This window comes from Gouania willdenowi, chromosome 16, assembly GCF_900634775.1.
Source record: "Gouania willdenowi chromosome 16, fGouWil2.1, whole genome shotgun sequence".
Classification (NCBI taxonomy): domain Eukaryota; kingdom Metazoa; phylum Chordata; class Actinopteri; order Blenniiformes; family Gobiesocidae; genus Gouania; species Gouania willdenowi.
In genome coordinates, this window is record NC_041059.1 from 26493998 (window position 1) to 26518901 (window position 24904).

At 39.3% G+C, this 24904-nt stretch overlaps 1 protein-coding gene across 1 annotated transcript in view; it reads left to right on the forward strand.

Moving 5' to 3' along the window:
* The window catches only part of rspo2 (R-spondin 2), an 85263-nt gene extending 63055 nt beyond the window's left edge, over window positions 1-22208 (forward strand). The window contains exon 6 of the mRNA XM_028471042.1: window positions 21155-22208. Coding sequence (XP_028326843.1) covers window positions 21155-21270 — 116 coding nt within the window. The 3' untranslated portion in view covers window positions 21271-22208. The remainder of the gene's footprint in view (window positions 1-21154) is intronic.
* The last annotated feature ends 2696 nt before the right edge of the window (window positions 22209-24904 follow it).

Sequence of the window (24904 nt, forward strand, 5' to 3'; positions counted from 1 at the left end):
ATCTGCGTCAACTGGTTGTGCTTAGTGGACAGAAGGACCAACAGAACAGGATAGAGAGATAGAACATCAGAGTATCTCAGACTAGTTGAGCCATGAACCACAGATCAGGAACTGTCATCATCAGCTTAACGACACCTGAAACAGAGCAGAGAGAGCAGGGTGAGGAGAAGGCACTGACTGCAGAAAAACATGATACAGTGTTATCAAGTCAGCCTACCTTGGCCTTGGGCCTCACTCCCAGTGGCCTAGTCAGCACTTATTATGAAGGTGACAAATCTCTTCCCGCTTAAGCTAACAGCGACTCCAGGGTCTGTAAATGCGTCCGTTCACAGACGAGCCCATATCCGCTCTAGCGGTTAGATTATGTTATGATTCAGTCCTGTTTATGCAGACTGTAAATCATAACCAGCTACATCAGAATTTGAATCTCTTCCTGTTTATTGAACCAGTAAATGCAACCGTTTACAGATGAGCCCATGTCTGCTTCTCTAGCGGTTAGGTTATGCTATGATTCAGTCCTGTTTGTATTTGAAAATGGATCACCATTAATCTAATTTATATAGTAAGAAAGAACTTACCTCTGCAATAATTCTTATTTTTATTTTACATCAACACATAGGGTTCCTATATAATGCTGCTTTAAACCTAGATCTTCTTCTGGCATGTTCCCTTCAGGGCTTGCCACAGCAGATCATCTTCCTCCAATCCCTGCCGTCTCCAGTGTCCTGTTTCTTCATACCAATGGCCTGCATGCCCTCCCTCTTTGCATCCGTCACCCTCCTCACTCACTTCCTCTGTTCTTGCTTTCCAGCTCCATCCTTTGCATCTTTTTTTTCCCTCAACAGCTATCATCTCTCCTACAAGCATGAGCAAACCACCTCAGCCTCATCTCTTTCACTTTCCCACATAACTGTCCAACACATACCTGTCAAGTTTTGGATATGTGAATATGGTACATATTCTGGCACCCGCTACGAGCATCCTACCACCCCAACCAAGCTTCAGTATCCCTTATATTTTAAAAATGGTTTGCAAGGAATCTGAAATAACCACTTGTACTAAACACAGTTAGGTGATTAAAATGTGGTTGGCCTACCTTTGTTGACAATTAAACGCTGTGAACATTCCTACTTTATTATACAGCCTAATGAAAACATTAAAGCGTATATGAAGCACTTTTTTATTTGGATATATATATATACATATATATATATATATATATATATATATATATATATGTATCTTTCATATATCTCTCATGCTCACTCGTGTGGTTCGCTGGCATTCACTAATGACTTATTATACAGATTTTTATGCTGACTTGCGTTGTTCCTTCCTTGTTCCTTCCTTGCACACGTGGTTTTAAAGTCGAAGGATAAAGCTAACGTGAAGAGGAGCACAAGCTTGTGGATGCTTGAGCAAACGTGCAGGAATATCAAGCTTTTGAACATGTCTAGCAAACAGCAGCAGCAGGTGGCTTTGGATTTTACCATTTGGTGGAACAAAGCTGCCTCACTGAGGCAAGCAACGAATACACTTTTTTTATTACTGTTTTCTGGATGAAAAACCTTTATATTTGACACTTTGAGTACCAGCATTTGTAAATGAGAGCTGTTTGACCGTGAAGAAATGGTTGCGTTTATTATTCAACAATAAAAATAAACTATTACTGCCATGTCGCTCTTTATTAAAAAGGCGCCTTTCCAATAGATCTGACCTCTCTTTGCTGCGGGAAGAAATCACACACTTAATAAAGTTAAACTAGAAACCCTCAAACCGTAGGAATTTACTGATTGTTATTGATTGTTGTGAATAAGCATGTTCTGGCCAATTAATGAGCAATAAGGGTTTAATCTTCTTTGAAAAAAAGTGCAGTTTAAAGGCAAACCGAGCCAAATCCACGTGTGAAAGTGATTTAAAGATTTCCCCCCCATCAGTATTAACTCTTTTTGTTCCACCTTTTTGCCCTTTTTCCACAACTGTTTGCTACATTTTGCTCATTAAAGCTCCCATTTGCCAATACATACCACCTCTTTATTTGCCTTTTTTTTGCCTTGGCCCATTTCAGTCACTTTTTAGGTTTTACTCTTTTCTTGCCATGTTTTTGTCACTTTTGGACCATTTTTGGCCACCTGTTACCATGTCTGCCTTCACTCGTTTGTCAAAAAAAAAACGTAGCCGGCCGAACCGGCCCACTGGGACGATGCCTGTTTTGCCAGATGGTCAGTCCACCCCTGCTATCCACTCCTTACACACCTCGGACAGTTGACCCCAAGTACTTAAAGTGTTCTTCCTTTGCTACCTCCTCCGTCTGCATAGTCAAATACACTATTGTGCTGATTCATCTGGTGATCATGCTTTCTGCCGACAGGGTTTATACTGAGCTACTGGATGCAATAATAAAAGATGTAAAAAAAAAAAAAAAAAAACCTGACAGAACGTGTCCTCGGGAATATTTTACTTCTATTTTAACGAAACACACAGTTCATATGAACTCATTGCAATTGATCGTCTTAAAGTTCTACAGCCACAGTGAAACAATCACCAGTTAAACTTAAACAATACCATTCCGTAAGTGGCATGTCAGCACATTGAGATGACATACCACTTAATGCCCTGACAAAGCCAGGCACATAGTGAAGAAGTACATGTTCAGCTCATATCAGTTGCCTTTTGAATTTGGATTTCCATCCAGCAATATTATTCCCCTACTGTGTGCAATGTCTGCTGGATTTTTACTATAATTTAGAGCCATTGGATATGACAGTCGGCCTGGAAGTTGTTTAAACTGCCTGGGCAGGCCTTAAAGTCTGGTAAAAGAAATCAAAATGAACTCATAGCCACCCCCGGAATGATCAGACTCCAAAAGGATACGGTAACTGGTGTGAGATCCGCCAGCCTTTGTATGGGAGTGTGGTCAAACCACTGTACTTGTTCGCCCTTGCTGTGTCCTTTCCGCCAGAAAAGCAACAATAATTGCTACAAATCCACTCTTAAGGAGTAACAACTGCTATTTCTTTTGTGGCACACGCTACTTAAACAATTTGGTTTCTATTAGCCCTTGCATATGAGCAAGCAATTAACACACATGGATGCATTTCAGCGTGTTTCACTCAATTCTGCTGTTTACACATGTTGAGCCAAGGGGTTTAAGCTTTGGCTGAGGATGCCACTTACGTCTTAACATTTCAGTGATGAACATAGATGGATCAAGTCAAAAAGTAGTTGGACGTGAGGTTCTGACAAACAGATACTTTACTGTCTTTTTTCCATCTTTTTGCCTTATTTGCTCTTCGAGGCAGGGCAGTCATTTTGACTGTAAAATTCCTTCCAAATTTAGCACAATTTGTTGATCTCTTTTTATTCTGGTGTCGTAGGGTAGCACAATGGCCACAGTTACATTAATTTGGAATAAAGTATTCCGAATTAAATTATTTGAAATTAAAGTGTTCTGCTTTGTGTTCACATTGAAATAGTAATTCCAAATTGAGGTTTACGTGGAAAACAGGTTTATTTGGCTTTATTTAATTCCGGTTTGAGTCTGGGGGTTGGGAAGGGTTACGATTGGACAAGGGGGGTGAACATGATGTATTCACATCTATTAGAAAACATGGCTACAACATAGAAGACCACAAAATAATAACAGTTTTCACTTTTATTTTGATTGTAGTTTTGAAGCAGCAGCTCGGCAATAACATACGGTTTTGCTTTCGTTCACGGAGCAGGAGAAGGTTGATAGACGAGTTGTAGTTAGTGCAACAGCTGCTCTACCTCCACTATATAGGATGTTGAGTGAAAAATGAACTTTATAATGATCTGCACATCATTAGTGGAGTTCTGTAGTTCTGGTGCAAGGCTTCATGCCCCAAAGAAGCCTGTTCTGTTTGCCGATGTCCGTGTGTGCGTAATAAGTCTGTGTGTCCGTGTGAATGTCCACATGTTTATGCTTATCCACTATTTTCATTATATCCATATATTTTAAGGCTCTTATTAAATAAGTAGTCTCGGCTCCAGTTTGGACTATGTCATCCCCAGCACGTCATTGCGAGAAGTCGATCATGCACAGAATGACCGGAATTAACTTAAAGCAGAATTAAGTGTTTACAAGATCGAGAAATGATTTAATTCGGAAATAAAAATCAGAATAAACCAGCCACCTAATTCAGATTTACATTTGCATGTACATTCAAATAAGTTTAATTCGGAATTACATTTGCATTTGGAATTAAGTGTTTACAAGGTCAGTGTAAAGAGGAAATAACTTTTTATTCTGAATTAAAGGGGAATTAAAGCTCCCATGTAAACCTGGCTATTGTGCAGTTTCTGTGAGCGATCATCAAATGACTCTTTTAAACTGTTCCTAAAGGGTTCAAGGACAGCGTTTGAGAGTCTGTTTCTTTGCGTGCTCATCTTATTACTCCAATTATTGTTAACCAGCCGTGCTCTGCGGGAAGTCATGACTTCTCTATGATGGAGCTGGCATGCAGATAATAAGTCCAGCGCTGATTTCTATTGCTGAAGAATGGCAGGTGGTGATTAACGGCAATCTTTGGCCAGGATAATATCACAGACAATCCGGATCAGGTCTTCTCGCCAGCAGGAGGGGAGTGAGGAAACTTTTCCCAGGACAGAAAGAGAGCACTAATTGGCCGGTACCCTGTCATGTTGATCATTGTTGTGATTGATAGAGCCACTGCTTAGTCTTTATTTAATAAGGCCGCTCCATAGGGGCTGACAGAAGAGTGTGAGAAGAGGTTAAGAAGCACTCTGACTCCCTTTGACTGAACTGACAGCTTTGGCTCTAAACCCGAGGCTTGGAGAGAGATGGCAATCACCTGCTACACTGGTCCATCTTTTAAATTCTCATCAGACAATAATTGAATTCAGATCAGTCATGAAGATAAAAACAAGATAAAATAGTAAAAAGTGCATAAATCATATTTCCTCTAATTAAAACAATATATTTAGATGATTGAAATGTTTTCTTTAGCTAAAGTCAATGATAACATATAGTAGCTTTTTAGGACCACAAATAAAACAAAGTCAAGACAAGAGCACTCAGAGAGCCAAACCTCCACCAAACTCCAAATAACCTCTATACAGACAAACAAATTAATAAATGCCAGTGAAATTATTACCTCCTTGGTGGAGGGGATAAGTATTAGCTTCACTCTTTTGTTTGCATTGCTCTGCCGTTAGACAACAAATGAGCCAAATCTTATCTTGTATTGGGTTGTAGGGATTGTATTTTTCTTTACATCGACCACCAAAGAGCAAAGATCCATACATGTCATCAGGTTTACTGTCGATTGTGCAAGTTTAAACTCTATTGCAAATACAATTACCATTTAAACATGACCTTTTATTAACTTTTCAATATTAAAAATAAACCGCTGCCATATAACCAACTACAAATGTGTTTACACACGGTGCAGCATGGTTATGAGGCTTTGGATGTCATTCTCCAGTGGAACAAATTAAGCATATGGAGCTGACATCAACAGCCCCATCTGGAACAGATGTGTGCAAGCAAAGTGACAGCAAACTGTAGGAAGACATAAAGGATCAGGATAAAGAAGAAAAAATCAGAGATATAGTTCAGAAGAGGAATGTTCTCATGCCCCACAAATGGGAGCTATTTCCCCCTACTGTGCAGTATATGAGCTGATATTAGCCGCGACACGGTTAGGAGGACATGAAACCGTCCTGTTGGATAATGTAGTTGGTGCTGTTACAGCCTGAGATTTTTTTTACTCCAGTCGAGACAGACTGTGTCTTTACGAGGATGGATGGCAACAGCTTGCAATGAGATCTTTGAAGTCAAAATGCTTTTTATGGGTTTTTCCTGACCTTTTTTTTATATATATATGGATGTGTTACTTGAGATCATGACAGGATTGTTGAGAACTTTTTTTGACTTCACATCACATTATTTCCTTCTTTAATCCAGCTGTTAATACAAAAATAGAAAATATAATGTGAGGTTGGATGTAGTTTGATATTTACAGCTTGGATATCATCAATAAAACAGACATGCAATTTGGAGTCAGTAGCTGGGTTTCCGTTACAGATTTTCACAAAATAAAAGCGATTTTGTATATTTGCGCATTGAACGTGTTCCCATTGAACGTTGTTTTGGGCAGGAGCCTCGAACTCCCGTGAAATCTCATCCCGCGAGACTTCACTGCAGAAAGACGGACACTCAGAACCTCCTTATAACACTTTGTATTCCATTTTTGTTTCACGTCTAATGTGGCAGTACTCATTTTAAATTATAATGCTAAGAAATGTCCGGGTCTTCTCTTCTGTTTACACGTACCGTGCCATGTTTTCTCGAAGAGAAGTGGTCATATGACCCTAACCCTAACCCTAACCCAGCTACCACACGTCATATGACCGGGTACATCACGTCCTGTGACGTGTAAATGCGGAAAAAGTGTTTCCATAGAGCTTTTGCGACACATTTCAATATCAAACTGTCCGAAACTCCTCCTCGTGAAAGCATGAAAACTTTTTAGCGATATTTGAGTGTTTTTTCAAAATTCTAGTGTTACCATTACCAGTTTTTATTGCGCTATTTAGATTTTCCGCATTTCCAAAAGTAATGGAAACGCAGCTAAGATCTACAGTATCTAACATTGTAGTCTAACCCTAACCCTCATACCTTTTATGAGTAAAAAGAAATTCAATGCAATCAAATGCTTGTCCAGGCAGTTACTTGTTTTCTTCTTTCACCTATTCTAAGACCAAATACCAATATTGTCTTGAAGCAGGAAGCTCCATTGTCTGAGATTTTTTACCTCAACCTTAAATAAAGCAAACGAGTTAGAGTCTAATCTTGCCGCATCTCTGCGACTTTTTTCTGTCTGCCAGACCTCCACATTTCTGCCAGCTCTCCTGTGGGACTGAAAAATGGCTTTCATCTCTTTACATTTGAAGAAACATCAGACACACAAGGATTTATACGCACACAACCAAGAGTGTAAGATACATGTAAAAGACACCGACAAACAGTAAAACAGACCTCACAGGCAGAACAAGTCACCCCATTATCTATTATTTTCCTCTTCCCTGTTTCCAGTCTGTTTTCCTGTCTTGCACTCAAATGACATGCTCTTGCGTATCACATATCTTAGTGCATGGCTGAGGGAACAATGTGCATGCCACAGAGGAGAATGTGTTCGCGTGGCGCATGCTTTTTTGGAGGCAGCGCAGTGTGCATGACATACATCCTTCTACAGTGGTCTGGCTGGAGGAGCAAAAAGGGAAGAGGCACGGAGCCGAACAAGGGAGCCTGCGAACATCTGGTGCACAGTTGCACAGGCTCAACCACCAGTCCCCCCTCGCGTCTCCTCTACTCTTCCCTCTTTAAATTGTCACAATTGTCCTATTTCTTCATCCGTGACGGAAATCTTTATAGAGACGTTGCAGCTTTGATTATCGTTAGTGACTCAGAGAGGCCCACTCATGCCCGTGAGCAGGGACTCAGCGTGTGGACATGCAGACATAACAAACAAGCAAGTTCTTTTTTTTTCAAATGGCAGAAGTTGGTTATGTTTGTTAAAAAACACCTACAAGAACAATTAAAATTGATTTAGAATACCAAATTGCTTGATTTACAATTGTTTAATAAGCAAAATAAAAAAAACATTTTGTTTGTATTATGTAATTAAAACTCCAGCTGGCAAGGAAGGCCATTGGTTGATTTATTGATTATCCAGAATAAACTACCATACATACAGTATAATCCTGTATACTAATTTTTAAATACTTTTAAAACACTTTAAATTACTGAATAATAAAGAGACGATCCATTTTTTATCAGATAAAGACATAATTTAGGTCTCAAAGATCAATAAAGTGAAGATAATTTGCTTGAAAAAAGGATGTAAAATTTTGAAATTGCCGCTTGAAAGTTTGCTTCGATTTCCAATGTGAACACTCTCTTATTGACCTTGTTGGAGAAGTTTTGTGCATTGCATTGTGGGATAGACTGACGTGCGTAGACTGATGCAAAGAAGTGTTTTCACTTCATTGTTATGGTGATTTCTTGTGTTAGGCTCCAAAAACTCACCCAACACATTTGTGGTGTTTTCACGGACTAAAAGTTTTGGCAAAAAAAATGACATGTTTATTTTGAAGCTTGTACAGAAAGATGCAAATCCAGCTAAAATATAATTTATTTGAATGATATTTTTATTATATTTATTAATCCCAGGGGGAAATTCAGGTTTTTACACTTTGTCATTTTAGGGACATGCTTCTCACACACATAGGCCCTGTGGACATGCATTAATGGGGAGATGTCAGACTTTTACCAAGAAGGGAGCGCACCAGAGCAGTGTTGGGGTTTGTGCCTTGCTCAAAGGCACCTCGGCAGTGCTCGATAGGTGCCCTGAGCTACCAGAACAACTTCCGTATTTTTGGTCCGCACCAGGACTTGAATTGGCCACTCTCCGGTTCCCAACCCATGTCCCTACGGACTGAGCTACTGCCGCCCAGTATTGCGGAGTGAGGTGATATTGCGGGGAATGTGTCAATCACTGTCCACCATATCTAGCAAAGAAACAAAATAAATCACAGCAAGAATTAAGTAAAAAGACTTTGATGCACCCGTCTATGGGACTCCATGTCGCACAAAGCAAAGTATTTACAGTGGAGATCAAAACAAATTTTTAACCTTCTAATTTTTTTTTTTTCAAGCAAATGATACTTGATTTATTGATCTATGAGGGCTACACTATGTATTCATTTTATTAATAAAAAAACATTGTCTGTAGCAGCTTTAGATAATCACTTAAACATGAGGGAACCTTCTGATTCTTTAATTGTTAAGTGTTTTCAGGCCATATTCTTACAATTTAACATGAGCAGTAAATAACTAGTATTTTCCGACGTCCTAATAGACCCAGGAACATTATGCCTTACCAAAGAACATCCCAAGACATAATTGACTGGTTGGTGTCATGAAACCCGACCCTTCCAGGTGCCGTATCCAATCCTCTGAAACATAAACGTTCCATCCCGCTGGGTGGCAAGGTTGAGGATCATGATCCTGACAGACCTTGAGACAGTTCTTTCGGATTATCCCGTTTGAGCCTCCCTTTGAATTGAATCTACTCTCCTTCTCCTCGGTGCATCTCCAACAGATGCTGCTGCTTTCTGGAGTACACAAACCTCCCCTCGTGAGCGAGGTGAGACCATGAAATGACCGTTAAAATTGCACTGTAATCATACACAGCTAAAAACAACAAGAAAATGTCTGCCATATGCCTCAAAGCCCTCTGTTTGTGTTCATGTGAGTTGAAGAGGGATTATTGACGGGAGTATGAGTGGTGCCTGGATAGAGGAGCGGTGGCTCCTATTGCCCGTGTCTGTGATCAATTCTTTCAAAGCCACTCAGCTGTCTTTCTGTGTGCTGTTTGACAAGTGTTTGATGCAGCACAGGCCTTAGAGAGGATCAAGCCTTTCCTGAATCGGCTTTACCTCTCTCCCCATGCAACAGGAGCTCTGCTAACACATCAAACAAATTTCTCCTTATTTTCCGCTGCCGTGAACAAACGAACTATTTTTATCAAAAAAATTTGAGGAGTCTGTCGGATTATGAGACGAGGCTGGACAACAGCACGCTTTGAACGCCGTCGGAACAATCAAAGAAAACAAAACGGCCGAGCAGGCTGGATTCCCTCATCACTGGCCAATGCACAGGGATTGCAGCGTGATCCTGATGGCCCCTGTTTCTGTTTGAGCGCCTAAGCCAGTCTGACTTAGCTTGGCTCCCTACTCGTTAGGGCCTGGTCCTGTTTTAGGACAGTTGTGCTCCATGTACAAACATGTGAGGGATTTCCTCCTGGAGTTTCCCAGTAAAGGGAGGGGGATGAAAGGGTTTTTGCTGAAATGAGATATAAAGAGGGAATCATGCTGGTCAATTTCCTCCTATATCCTTAGTCCTTCTCAGACCCACAGAGACCAAGGGATGCAGACCAGATGGGATTAGAGCACAAGTGAACATACGTGCCTGGAATCACATACCTTCTTTATGTGGACATAGTGGAGATGCTGTCTGTTTAAAACACAAATGTCACCTTGTTGTCTCTGAATACAAATGTAGCACTGAAATTACTGTTGCCTTCCAGGTCAAGCTTTGACACGTGTACAGATTACAATGACAATAGTGACAGTCTATAGAAGTGTTGTGTTTACATTCTCTACCTCATTCTAGACAATAGCATGTGTAATTTGGAGCTGCAATGCCTACTAATTGTATGGATTCTAAGGGCCTGCACACACTAAGCCGAGTGTATAATACTCGGATTGCTGTAGTTGAGTATCGAGTTGTTATCGAACAGGATAGAAGGTGTCCCAGGATGTCTTGATACCAATACCAGTATTTGTATCTGCACTTCCTTAGTTTTTGTGTTTCTTCTCCTGAATTTAAGAACATTAGTTATATTAACGTATCTTATTGCATGCCGCCTCATGGTTAACTTTAATTTCTCATGACCAAACAGGGTAATATGCTGCTTTCCTTACGTTCGTCTTCCAAACCTATGAATGGCTGAGTTATGATAGCGTTACTTAAGTGTAAATATAATTACTATATCATTGTCTCTCCTTTCACCCTAATTTATTGTCAAAATGTGTGTGCATTTTGCCTGCACAAGTATAGAGTAATACAAAATGTTTACTCAGTAGATCATATCAGACAAGGTTAAAAGAGGCAAGTTTACTTGGATTAGATGGAACTGATCCAATAGGGTTCTTGTGTGTTTTCCACAGCTCAGTGCATTACACTTACTGAACACCAAGATGGATGACTCTTATTACAACATCTGACATTTCCTGCTTAATATCACAATATGCTGGAATTATAAAACAGATTATAGGTTTTATGAAGATCTCATCTTGCAAGTGAGGGCATGGAAATTAAGGTGAAATTGAGTGCCACAAGTCTGTCTATGCAGAAGAAAAACAGACGTGACATCTGCAGTAAATTACCAGCTCGAATGATGAATTTGCTACTGAATATCACAGCAGGTTTCCAGATCTTAGGAATTTTCTCTTTTCACACACCACAGTTATTTTACAGTTCACTCCACTTTACACTCTACACCCAAAATACACAGAAAATAGGCCAATAGCACCAGCAAGCCCTCAAGAACATCAAGCTACGGCTTAATTTTAAGTACAGAGCTTCATATTTTTCTCATCAGAAATGAAACACAACATTAAGCCATTCATTAAAGTCAACAAAAGCTAATTATCCCTTTTTTACCAAAGTGGCTATAGGGCATGAGAGTCCCATATACTTAGGCCCAGATGTGTTGATGAGTCAGTTTAGAGATAGCAAACCACAAAGGGGGGGCGCTTGCTGCACTCAAGAGTCTTGCGGTTTAGGAGCACATCATGCATAGTGGGCCAATCATGTTGCTCTTTTCCTGCCTCTACACTCACTTAAATGAAACTTTTGAAAAATATAAACATTAACAGTGAGTTTCACTCAAAGCAGAAGAAAGTGTGAAACCTGGTATGCAGATGAACTAAGCTCTCCTGTGGTTGAGTCATCTAAACATCATGACTCTTTTAGAACGCTGCTCGTGGCTGCAGGGGGCGACAGTGTGACAGGCTAATGCCTCAAATCAAGATGAGAGGTTTTTAGGATTTAGGAACAGAAAAGTGGGTGCAAGATATCATGGACCAGTAGTCAGGTTGTATCATGAGCTTTACAGATTTATCTGTTTCTGGTATCAAACAATTAGTAATAACGAATGATAGCAATTCACCCCAAATCACCACATAAGAAATTAGACACTTGTTTTGGGTCATGTCTTGAGAAGACAACCTCCGAACAATTTAATGATTTTTGCTGAAGGAGTCTCACTTCCTTATTTCTTACACACGAGCAATTTGTGTCACGACCTGGTGATGGTGAGCTGGTTTGTGTTTGATTTAAAGGCTGATGTTCGTCTTGCCTATTGGAACTCTGTGTAGCTCCCTGTGTTAGTCCGTCTTTGTGTTTAGCGCCCCTGTTTCTGACTGTGTGCACAGTGCATGTGTTTGTCTCTCTCTCCCTCTCTGTGCTGTGACAGGTGAATCCCATCCCCTTGATTACCTGCCCTCACTACTTAAGGTGTGCATGTGGGATTGTTTTCTGATGAAATGTGTTTGTCTTAAACTCCTCTTCCTCATGTTCCCTGTGAGTCCACATTCTCCAACTTTATGACAATTAGTTTTTTTGAGGTTTTTCATAGTGATTTTTTGTTTGTTTGTTTCTTCCTGTTTGCAGTCTTTGGAATAACGGCGTTAGGTAACGGCGCTTTTTTTTTCAGTAACGGGGTAGTCTAACTAATTACTTTTTACGCCATGACAACGCCGTTAATGTTACTGAACGTTAAATGCGGTGCGTTACATGCATTGATTGAATAAACTGTTATCTGAAAGCACCCCTGGCTTCATACGCAGCTGTAGTGAGGAGGTGGGTTAAAAACAATGCGAGCGACTACGATTGGCTAAGGCGGCGTCATGTTTCATGGTAGCCAATCAGAGCCAGTGTTTTTACACATGTGCCAGCACACGCGCCACACACACAACCACTACAGATTTGATGAAGCAGCAGAGATGGAGGGCGTGGAGAAGTCCGATGAAAAGTTGGCATTTCTAAGGTGGTGATACAATCACAACTTTAAATTAATTGTTATCAAAGGCAAGAACGTGCATGTGAAGTGTACATTATATCCAGGAGTGAAGACTTCGTCGACATCCGTTGTAAGCAACTCGAATTTAATGAAGCACCTCACAACGACACACACATCTAAAAAATCTGTTTAACAGTAATGCAAATAGTTACTTACCTTGGTAATGAGTTACTTTTATCATAGAGCAATTCAATTACTAACTCAGTTACTTTTTGGATCAAGTAGTGAGTAACTATTTCTAATTACCTTTTTAAAGTGACGTTCCCAACACTGTCTGTTAGTATGCACTTCTAATGCACTGCTAATTTGTACTTTGATTTCTTGAGCTTTATTTCAGATATTTTTGGGGGCATTTTTTGACATTGTTTTAAGCTCTCTTAAGTTCTCATTCCTCTGCATTGGGTCCATAACCTCTACTTCAACTCCTCACATCCTAGACAATTTATAGAAAAAACACAGTTATATAAAGTAATGTAATTACAATTAGATTAGAGGTTATAGTATTTGACCATTTCATTTATCTTATTAACTATCTGCTTGTTTGTTTCAGTGGTTTTAAAACTTATGACAGTTTAAAGACAGTTTTTTTACCTGCATGAAGCATGCTTCACACTGTGTTTACTCCAAGTGAGGCTTGAAAAATTACCCATTAATATACCACATTTTTGAAACATGGTGTAAGTGTTTAAAAGATGGTGGAGTGGAGGAAGTATCTCTGGAAAAAGTTATGTTTTTTTGGTAGCTGGCCTAATTTAACATCTGTCATGGAAGGTTTCTGCTTGATAACCTACCTCTGAGCACACAAATCAGCAGTGTGTAATCCAAACAGCACAAAGGAACAGTTACCACATTGTGCAGAACACTGAAGCATGACTTTGAACTCTGTGCAGAGTGATGGGGAACTACTTTTACGGCTCAGGGTCATCATCTGCTCCTAAGCCTTTTCAGGCAGGTTGGGCTCTTGCTTGTGTGATTGACCTTTTCCTGGCTTGCCATCCACACTGACCATTGAGCGTATTAATCACTGTGTCAGTCATGCATGTTTTTTGACATCTCCGCTTTGAGACATTAATCTCAGAGTTTTCGCTCTAACTTACTGTCAGTGAAACAAGGCATCAAAGAGCCAGGCGGCAAGCTAACCGGCTTTCCCCCCCCCTTTCCAAATCTCTGTGCAGAATATCTACCGGGTCACAGATGAGAAAATAATGAGCGACCTAATCCCAACATTAGCTTTTAAAATCGGAATGCATGTGTTTTTAATCTTTCTCACCCAGCACCAGTAGTGATGGTAAGCAGAGCATGGGGTAAAAGGAAGGACGTAGTGAAAGAGTGACTGAAAGAGTGTGATCCAGGGTAACCTTGTTAGGGATAAGTGATGCTGTGCAGAGAGCCTTTTGTCAGTCACTTGGCAAAATGAGCTTCTTGTCCTCTCTATCACGATAACGTTTTTTCCAACATCTCTCAGTAGTTTACTTTGTAGATCTTTCATCATCCCAGGTCATTTTTTTCTTACAATTTCAGCCATTTTACATGCATATGAGTTCCAATCCAGGTCCTTCTTGCCTTACTTTTCTCTAAAAATGGACAACAGCTGAAATAAAGTTTTAGCTTACCTCTGGCCCATGCCAAACAAACCACGGGTCAGTTGAGGTCATACGTATGTGTCCCACCTATAAATCAAGCATAAACTAAGCCCAGGAGCAATACAGGGCAGTGTCAGCGCTCGTAACCTTTCCCAGACTTTAAAGTTGTCAGTGTGTGAGTAAGGCGAGTACCACAGATCATTCCCTAATATTACAAATGTATGTGTGAGGAGGCCCTTAATGGCTGCTAATCCAATTTCTGCCACTGGAATCAAATCTCACTGGCGCCAATAGTTCGCTCCTTCCTTCACTAATAATGGTCCCCTCTTTTGACTGTATATGAGAAAAAAAATCTGGCTTTACCTTCTTGAAGTCGACTTTTTTTTCTTTGCTTTATTTTTCTTCTTCTGTTCCCCATCTTCTCCCTTCTGTGTCCTATGAACGTTATTAATTGACTGTCTGCATCAAGAGGAGGGACAAGGGTAACAGGAGATTGGGGCCAAGTTTTCAGAGAGTATTAGATCCCATTTACTGTATGTCTTAATGTCTTTTTGAGGTCAGTCATCGATTTTCCTCAAACCGCACAAGCAATGGAGACAAGATTAGGCCCTTGATTCCTGCACTGCCACCGGAGTCATCAGTGGATAAAATCATGGTGATACTTGGCCCTGCTTTCTTCAGGGTCCTAACAGCACACATAACTAATGACATATGGGTGAATCTTCTGTGTGTCGTGAGAGAAAAATCACGACACACAGAAGTGCAACAATTTCTTATCAATCTGTATGCTTCAACACAGCTGAAATGAGCTCTTGCTTGGGCTCCTTCCACCTTCAATATATATTTGACTGATTATCTATTGGTGATTCTGTTGGACATCATTCTGCAGTGCGATAGTATGATAATATGGCTCAACACTTACCGGTAGTTGTATCTTTACTATTCAGTCCCGTTGCTGAACCAAAAGGCCCAGCAACGGGATTCGTAATGGGGGGAAAATGTGAGGCCAAGAAATGAAAAAGCATTGGAGTATTGAGTAAGGACCATCACATTGTCCACGTGAAGGAGTTTAATATTTCTGTGCTCACTGGTTAGGCAGCTGAGAGGATTGGACATGACATTAAGTATTTCTCAAGCTTGCATAGGTGATGTAGGAGCTCCTCCTTCAGAGAGCATAGATAACTTACACACGCACTGCACACACAAATACAGATATAAATTCAACAAAGGTCACGCCTGCCAGCTACAAATTAACAACCTTCCTGCTGCAGCTTTCTGTATTTCAGCCAAACTCATGAAATGTTTTGCGTCTCTTATGAGATTTATGTTTGTTTGTTTTCTTGTCTTTATCAAGATGTGATTGTATCTAGGGCAAAGGAAACTTTCAGTTTGTGGTTTTGTTGTAGTGGCAGCAAAGAGCAAATAGTGATAAAAATAAGTTACTGATAAAAATCCATTCTCCAACATTCTGCCTTTCATGTGTCATTACACAGTATACACGTGATGTTACATAAAACCAGCAGTACCTTCCAAGACCAAATTATCTTTACATGCCAAAAGATTTATGAATATGTTCTTGGATTTGAAAGCTATTGTAGTACATAAAACGGGTTCCTCTGTGAAGGCTTCTAACCAGCTTTAGTGATTACCTTGAGCTTGCTGCTCAAAGTAAAGGCTCGATGGGAGTTCTTGGCTAGATCATGTGTGATAAACCATCCCAGCAGGAGGAAGAGGGCTTCTGTGGGGATTGGTTGCCCTCTAGCTGTCAGCGCAAAGATTTGGTTATGAATTATAAATGAAATCACAATGGATATGTCTTCACAAACTCCTTCAGAGCCCCTAAAGAAACCAGTTACAGAGAAAACACATCACGATCATTACAGAAATGATCAAAGGACAGTTTAACAAAGCATTAATATCAAATTCTTTCAAAAGATTTATCCTCAGCCTTTTGATGCTGGAAAAATTCAGTTTTGTAACATTTGAGTCCACTGCTTATCTTATCAAAAGGGGAGAAAAAAGAAGTTAAGTAATGTGAATTTAAAACATTGATTGGTGAGAATCTATGTTCTTGTTGCTGATGATTATGTTTAGGATTAATTAAACATAAACTGTATGAGCACCACTGGATGAGACTTAGGTCTATGTCTCCTGTAGTTTAACAAATGTATGTTTGATCCATTAAAGTTGTAAAAAAAAAAAAAAATGAGCGAAAAAACCCAACGTTGATTATTTATTTTGGCTGTGCTCATGTATTCTCCATTTTTGGAGCTTCAAATTAGCACACAAATATATATGAACTATCGTAAACTGTCGCAATTTTTTTCTCTCTACTTTTTAGGTGATATTTACCGTTTGCCATTTACTTTTTATGGCGCACCTAATCATCTCTGACAGCAAACTGTCCTGCTACCATGTGGCCGGACATGGTAGACTGTGATTATAAGAACATAACTTTTACTGTTTCCTTGAATGTCTTGGCTATTTTCAGTGGCTCTAGATATTAAACAGACCAAATATCACAACAATTGCACACAAAAGGCAACTGGGATTAAAAGGTTTGGTGTTTTAAATCAAATTTTAGCTGGATTTGTTCAATCTAGTCCAAAGATGTTTTAAGAGATCCTAGACTTAAACTTTAAAAAAACAGCTCAACTGAAAGACTATTACAGTATATGTTTACCTTACAGGTAAGAATGAGAGGCCATTAAAAAGCTGCATATGCAATAAAAAGCCTTTGCAGGTCGATCAAATATTTACCCAACAAAGTGCTCCATGCACGTAAGTCCAACTGCTTGTATGAGGTTAAAGTTTCCAATCAATTAGATCATAAAGTAGAATAACAGTTTTAAGGTTTCTTCCTTGTGGAGGATGTGGATCTGTTGTAAGATGGGCTGAAAGTGGCCTCCAAACGTGTCATTATTCCTGGACTTTATCGGAATAAAGCCATAACTCTATAAATAACGTATTGACACGTACGCACTGACGTGATATCACCACAATATGTGAACACTGATTGGCGGAAATCTCCAAAATGACAATGCCTACATTTAAAGGGATATTACGTGTATTTGAAGTGCTTTCATGTGATGGGTTCTGTATCACTTTACACACAGTAAAGGAAAAAGGTTATTTTACTTCCAAAATGAATTACCAGTAAAGTCTGTGGTTGTAGTTACAATTGTAGTGATAGCAGACAAGCAATTTTAGCAAAAATACATCCTATGGTTTTTTTGGCATTTCATATATGATTAACCTGCTGTATTACAGATTTCCATCCTAACCTTGAACTCATAAGTCCTTTTCCAACTCAAATACACACTTTTGTCCAAGAAATTGGTCCACATGGTCTCCGTCTGGTAGAAAAGTAGAGTAATGCTGCATCTTGTACTTTGATGCTGTCAAATGTAATTCATCTTGAGTTGATTGCACTCAACGCAGTGTTTATGCGGCACCCAGCAACTCTGTTTTGAATTAGTACAACTCTAAATGGCAATTGGGAAAATGAATCAAATAGGCCAAATGCCTTTGAGCTCCAGAGTGACATTAACAAACACGGTGGTACAGTAAGTAGCACAAAGAATCTAATGTGGCATCAGTTAAACATGTGTAGAAAGTTCAGTATTTTAAGAAAGGTCCATGAGATTTTGATGGAGGAGTTGTGAACGTTATTTTTCAAAGGTTGAGTTTAATTAGGAGCTGTGTGCGAGACCCTTTACCGCCAGATCCTGGAATTGGCGATGGATAACAAGATTAGATTCAATTGCAGGAAATGGTTTTAAAATGGTTTGGTGTTTGCATGCATCTGTATTATTCATTGCAGACCCTATTAGCAGAACAATATTTTGCTTTCTCATGCGTGTCAGCTTTAGCAAGTGAATACTCTGTAATCTACTTCCCAGTGCAGCCCTGAGAATGGGAAACGTTCCTTGACTTGGGTGGTTAAAGGGTCATTGCACATATGAGAAGGCAATTAGAAATAATGTGGGATTTTACACACTGTTACCTGCTATTTTTCAAGTAAAAGCATTGAACAAGTGCAGTAATAAGAGCCAGAACAAGGTAGCAAAATCCTGCACTTTTCCATGTTTCTTTGTATTCCAGATCAAGATCCAGATACTCATCATCTGGGCCTTACTTCACTTTTCCTCCCATTAGATTTTCTTTTTCCCTTAAATTCCCTCACACTCGCTCAGTTCCTCTCTCACTTTCGCACACACACCTCGTTATCTTATTTGTGGCCTTGGCAGGCCGATTGTTGCCTTGTGGTTCAGTAGCCAAAGTTTTCTCTGTCACAGAGAGCCATGGTTGCCGAGCCTCCACCACACAAGCTCAAATGAGAGCAGGAAGTTGGCTCCCAGTATGCTTTGCCCGTTCCATTAAAAACCTGGGATAGATTAACCTTGGACAAGGAGATCTTTCCAACTTGGAAAGAGTTTTGCAGAGTCCTATACTTATCTCTATTGCAGTGACAGTGAAAAGCTTCGAGAAGAGATGAGCAGACATTTGTTTATAACCAAACAATCCTGAGTATCGGAACATGTTGGGATTTAATTTGGGATGTTTCGTTGCATGGGGTCCACACTCTTTATAATGTAGCTTTGTTAATTGTTACTGGTTGAATAAATAGTTAGTGCACCCTTCCAATCATGTACAAGCTTTAAACGTGCAATCACCAGCATGAGGTGCGGTACAATCAGCTTAAAGAACTGAACTTAGGGAATCATTAGCTGGATTTCCATTACAGGCTTTTGCAAAATAAATGCCTAATTTCTAAATGTCGACAAAGTATAATTGTGTTTTGAACTTGTTTCCATTGAACGTTGTTTTGGGTAGGAGCCTCACAACTACTGTGATATCTCAACTCGTGAGACTTTGCTGGAGAAAGACAGATGCTCAGAACCTCCTTAAAACACTCCGTATTCCTTTGTTGGTTCCTCGTTTATTGTGACAGTAATAATTTTTAAGTATAATGCTAAGAAATGGGTCTCCTCTTTTGTTTACACATACCGCGCCATGTTTTCTCGGAGAGCAGTGGTCATGTGACCATACTGTATACCTCATGTCATGTGACCATGTGCGTCACGTTCTGTGACGTGTATTTGCGGAAAATGTGTTCCCATAGCGCTTCTGCTTCACATTTCAATTTTGAAATGCCTGAAATACCTCCTCATGAAACCACTTTTGAGCGATATTTGAGTGTTTTTTCGAAATTGAAGTTTTTCTGTTAACAGTTTTTATTACAGATTTTGCACATTTCCAAGAGCAATGGAAATGCAGCTATTGATTTGTATAAAACTGAACGAGAACCCGTTTTTTGATCCGGATTCGATTCCAAAATTTTATCACATGTTCCTCATACAATTTTGGATATTTCCTGAAAATGTCAGCAAAATTAGTCCATTAGTTTTTTTTTATTTTAGTTAGTCTGTGTTCACAAACAAACAAACATTGGCAAAAAGTTAACCTTTCAATAATGTAAAATGTTTGTGACACTGCATTGTTTGAGATATCAGTGGTTTAATCACACCTGTTACCAAATATGAGTTAAAACAATACTTTTTCAGTTCAGAATACTACATTATTTTGTTTAGATACGGACTGTAGTATCCTTACACATTTTTACATTGGTCACAAGGGGTTACTCTAATCTTTTATTTGGAAAACAATGAGCCTTGGTGGTTTGTTTAGCATCTCTTTCTTGACCGGGGGTCACCAGGCTTTCTGATACTGTGAGCTACTTCATAGGCACTGTATAGTCCGAAGGGCTACCAGTTAGAAAAGTACTTCTTAAATAGTAAATGTTCACGGATTCACTTTAATTAGTGGGTAATATATTAAGGAAGGCTAGCAGTAAAATGCTTATAGGCACACTGTGTAACTTTTGGTCAGTAGACCGGTTACTTTCACACAAGCGCCCCTAGTGGCCACAAGCGCCGCAGCACTGTCGCAAAAATCAACAAACAGTCAGTCGGACCAGCCTCCTTTTGTCTTTTGATTGTGTATGCAGACAGTAGTTGACCTGTAACTTAGGGATTGGTTCTCAGGGCTGGGGTGCGAAGCGGGGTTGCGCTTGCGCCACGGCTACAGTCTATGTGCTGGAGTAGAGGCTGGAGGAGCAGCCGCCGCTCCCACCCTCCTCTACCCGCCGCTCGGCCTTCCTTACCGCGTCGGTTTTGCTTCCCCCCACTCCCTCGCCTCGCCGTCTTTGTCGCCCCGCTCGGAGCATTGATACATTGATACTCAAGCGCTGTATATTGGCCTGAGGAATCATTTGAAATAACTCATATGGGTCAACTCTTTAGGTCAAAAAGTTCACCGTGTGCCTTTAAGTTTCAACATGTAACGCTTCTCTTAATTTATGCAATTTCCTTTTCATTACATTTCATAGAAAGTGATCATCTTCCTATTTTTCTAGCTACTACCAAACAACTTTTAACTAATTGTATAACGTGACATTTGTAAAATGTAACAATGATGTGATATTTTATGGAAATAAACCTTACGTTTTTAAAAATATATCTTACATTATATATATCACACCACAACCCATACACCATATCTGCAACACTTAAAAACATTTCTCATAATGTTTCAGTGAAAATACATTTTAAAGGTGGCAATGCAGCAGTGTTTAAACTCTACTAAGTAATAACTACACTACATCTGTCATATGTATTTATCTTTGAGAGTTTCATTGCTGGAAAGTAAATCAGATTTTAGATGGAGCTCATTCATGACTAGAGCTACTGAGGGCACCTCACATAGTCCAATGCAGGCTACCTGGTGCCCGCTGGCACCGCGCTGGTGACCCCTTTTCTTGACATTCTTTTTCCTACTGATGAGTGACTGTTTCCCCTTTTTTGTTTCTCCCAGGTGGTTCCGGGAAGCACCGATCTAAAGAACCAAAGAAGAAGAACAAGCAGAGGCTGCGGTTTCGGGCCCAGAACCAACACAGTGATCACTTGGCATCAGTCCGCTCCAGCCAATAAGGACTGAAGTGACCAATCTGAACAAAGAACCAACGCAAAGCTGCTAGCTGCTGCTGCACCATAATCCGACTGACATCTATCACAGAACCCATCACCTCTTCTACCTTTGTCAGAGCCTCACGCCACCTCTGCCCTGGCAATCAGTAACTAACAATACTAGTACCAAACCTACTAAACACAAGCTGCTCCCCCTGCTGCAGTGACCAGCTAGACCCACCAGCCCCCTTTGCCTTGCCTCATGGGACCTTCACAGTTGAAATGACTGAACTCATTTCCCATCATTAGCAATGTCATTAACTCTTCAAGCTGATGGAAGACAGAGGGCCAACCAGAGGTTTGATGGTGGCAGGAGTTGATGAAAAGAGGGCGGTGGGAGGGTGGGAGGTTGGAAAGCTAAACTGCTTGGGGAAAGATGGAAATCTATCTGGAGGATGAAGAAGCAGAGGAGGAGGTTCGGCTGACGCAAATGATGCTGATGGACTTAAAAATGGCATCTTGAACTGAGAGAGACTGCTTTTGTTCCAATATTTATGTCTTATCTACTCTCTGAACATCCCCCCTCACCGGAGACCGAGCGTTTCCCTCACGTGGCCTATAAGATCTGTACATTTTTGAGAGTAATATTAAAGACATTATCATGCATAGTTGCAAAGTATTTTATTCTCAGCACAAACTGTTTACATTAAGGCCGCTTTATGCTTTGAGTGTATAGTGTGGATAAAAATATTTAGTTGTTTGACTAGCATGGCAGCAGAACCGTGTACATAGTTAATTATGAAAGCTTATTACTGTATTTTCAGTATTGACTCGTTCAACGTCCTAAATGTTTTAGAGATTAAAAAGGGTTTTAATAAAAGCTACAGATTAAATGATTATTAACGGTATTACTCAAAGCCACAACATAGCTATTTCATTTATATGGTACATATGAATATATATAAATATTTGATTTATTTATTAATTCTGTTTTGTACGTTTTTTTTTTTTTTTTTTGATTGGTGAGAAATTTTTCATCATACTGGTACTCCTATGTGCTGAAATATTCTCTGAGTTTCCTTATAATGGTGCATATCTTTATCGAGACACAAATCTTTGTTACATTCATTTGACCTCATCTACTGATTTTGACATTTTGAGGAGAAAGAACATGAGAAATGAAACTATGCCTTGACATATTTTTAGGTTTATTAATTTAGGTCCAGCAAATGTATGGTCATAGGACTGCATATGTGTACGTTGTGTTTTATTAAAATACATTTCTTGTGACTGTATGTTGAAGCCTTTTCTTCTTCTGGTTGTAATAGATGTCGCTAAACTCAAACAATCAAAATATCAGCTTGTGTTCACATCTATCTATAAAAGCAAGAAAGGTCTGTGTGTGTGTTCGTGGAGCGAATATCTCGCCGGCGCGGTATCTGATCGACCTAAAACTTTGTCAACGGCTTGCGCATATCCCGAATGTGTGCATCTGTAATTTTGGAGTAATTTGGTCGTTCCAAAACCAATTTAAAACCAATTTGAAAAACTGTGGAACTCCTGTTTAACATTATTTTAGAACACTGATGATGTCATCAACAGTGACGTCATCAGAGTTCCAATTCCAATGTTCTAACTGATGATGTCGTCAACAGTGACTTAATCATCAGTGTTCTATTCTATGCTAATGCCAATGTTAAGCTAATGCAGTGTGACGCTGTCTGTATGCACACGATAATTTGAAATGTTAAGAATGGATTTTGATGAAATTTTCAGGAAATGTTGATAATGGGTCAAGGAACAGCTGATTAAATTGGTGATGTTCTGGCTACCAAAAGAAAATATATAGATATATGTATCCTATTCATTTTCACATCCACAATGTGGAACTCCTGTTAATGTCAATATGAATACATACCTCCGACAGGCGCTGTACTAGTAGTGTTAAATACAACAAAGTCATCTCATAGTGGTTATCATACGAACAATAAAGATATGTTTTAATTGAAAAAAAAAAAAAACCTTAACATTTCCAGTAAGCAGAGGTGTAAAGAGTACTGCTATATCCTACTCAAGTAGCAGTGCTGTTACTTGATTGAAATTGTACTCAAGTACAAGTAAAATAAGTCATACATTAAAAAAACTCAAGTATAAGTAAAAAGAAGCTCAATTAAAAAGTACTCAAAGTAAAAGTTACTAGTTACTTTTACCCCCCTATGTTTATTTTTGGTAATAAATCTTGCCATGCTTCCCTTGCATACAGTAAACATCTCATGTATACACTTAAAAAGGAAGAGACAATTTGAACTTAATTTATTTTCCACAATGGCATCTGTATAAAATAAAAGGTTTGTCAAAATATACAATTATTTTCTAAATAAAATATCAATGAATTCAATGAAAATCATTTATGAACTCTAAAACTGTGAAAATAACCTCCATTCACTGTTGTTTTGTAGTTTCCCAATGTCCATTGATAAACCAAAAATAATAATTTACTCAGTAACGGTTGGGTGTAGAAATGTAACAAATTACTTCTTTTAAGACACACAAGTAAAATGACTGCTTTGGAGATAAACTCAAAAAAGTACAAGTACCCATAAAAGCAGCTCAATTACAGTAACGTGAATACTTGTAATACGTTACTTTCACCTCTGCCAGTAAGAGCAACAATGGAGAGGAAAACTCCCTTTTAACAGGAAAAACCCTCCAGCAGAACAGAACTCAAAGTATCTCAAGCTAACGGAACAACAAAGGAAAGGAAACGTCATCTCCAATGCCAAGACAGAAAAAAGGATAAAGAGAGGAATGGAAGAGTAAGGAAAAAGCACAATAGAGTACAATAGAGCAAAACTTGGTTCTCTCATCAATGTGGAGTAATGCTGGGTAAGCCAGAAACACCTCCCCAGTTGCTAAACCTAGAGCAGCAGAACTAGGAAAAGGCTCAGGATTACCTGAACTTGCCCTAACTATATACTTTTGCAAATAAATGTTATGAGCCCAGCCTTAAAACATTACATCCAGGCCTGAAGATCGGACCAACCACCACCTGCTTACTGCGGCTCAAATGCAAAACATCTGAAGATATGTCTATTTAGTACACAGGGAGATGGAAAAAAAGGGGTAATAAAACATATATGTCATCACAATAAAAGAAATGCTGTACAATAGCAGTGAATTCACAGTGTTACACACAAACCATCTCAGAAAAAAACAGACTGGTTTCAGAGAATAATTTAGAGTTACTAACAGGAGTGTGCTGGACATGCAAACATTGCCTACAATAGGGTGGATTGGTCATCTGGCATACTGGGCAACGTCCTGTCCTGCTGGGCCGGTCCACTACGTTTTTTTTTTTTTTTTTTTTGACGAGCGAGTGGAGGCAGTCATGGTGACAGATAGCTAAAATGGTCCAAAAGTGACAAAAATGTGACAGTAAAAGAAGAGTGTAGAGTGATTAAAATGGGCCAAAACGCAGTCAAGAGTGAATAAAAAGGATCCTGTTGTAAAAGCAAGGTATAGCTTTAATAAGCAAAATGTGGCAAACAATAGTAAAGAAGGGCAAAAATGTGGAATAAAAAGAGGCAAAATGTATGGAAAAAATTAAACGAGTGGTAAATATTGGACGAAAGTTAGCTTATTTGGATGAAAAGTGGCC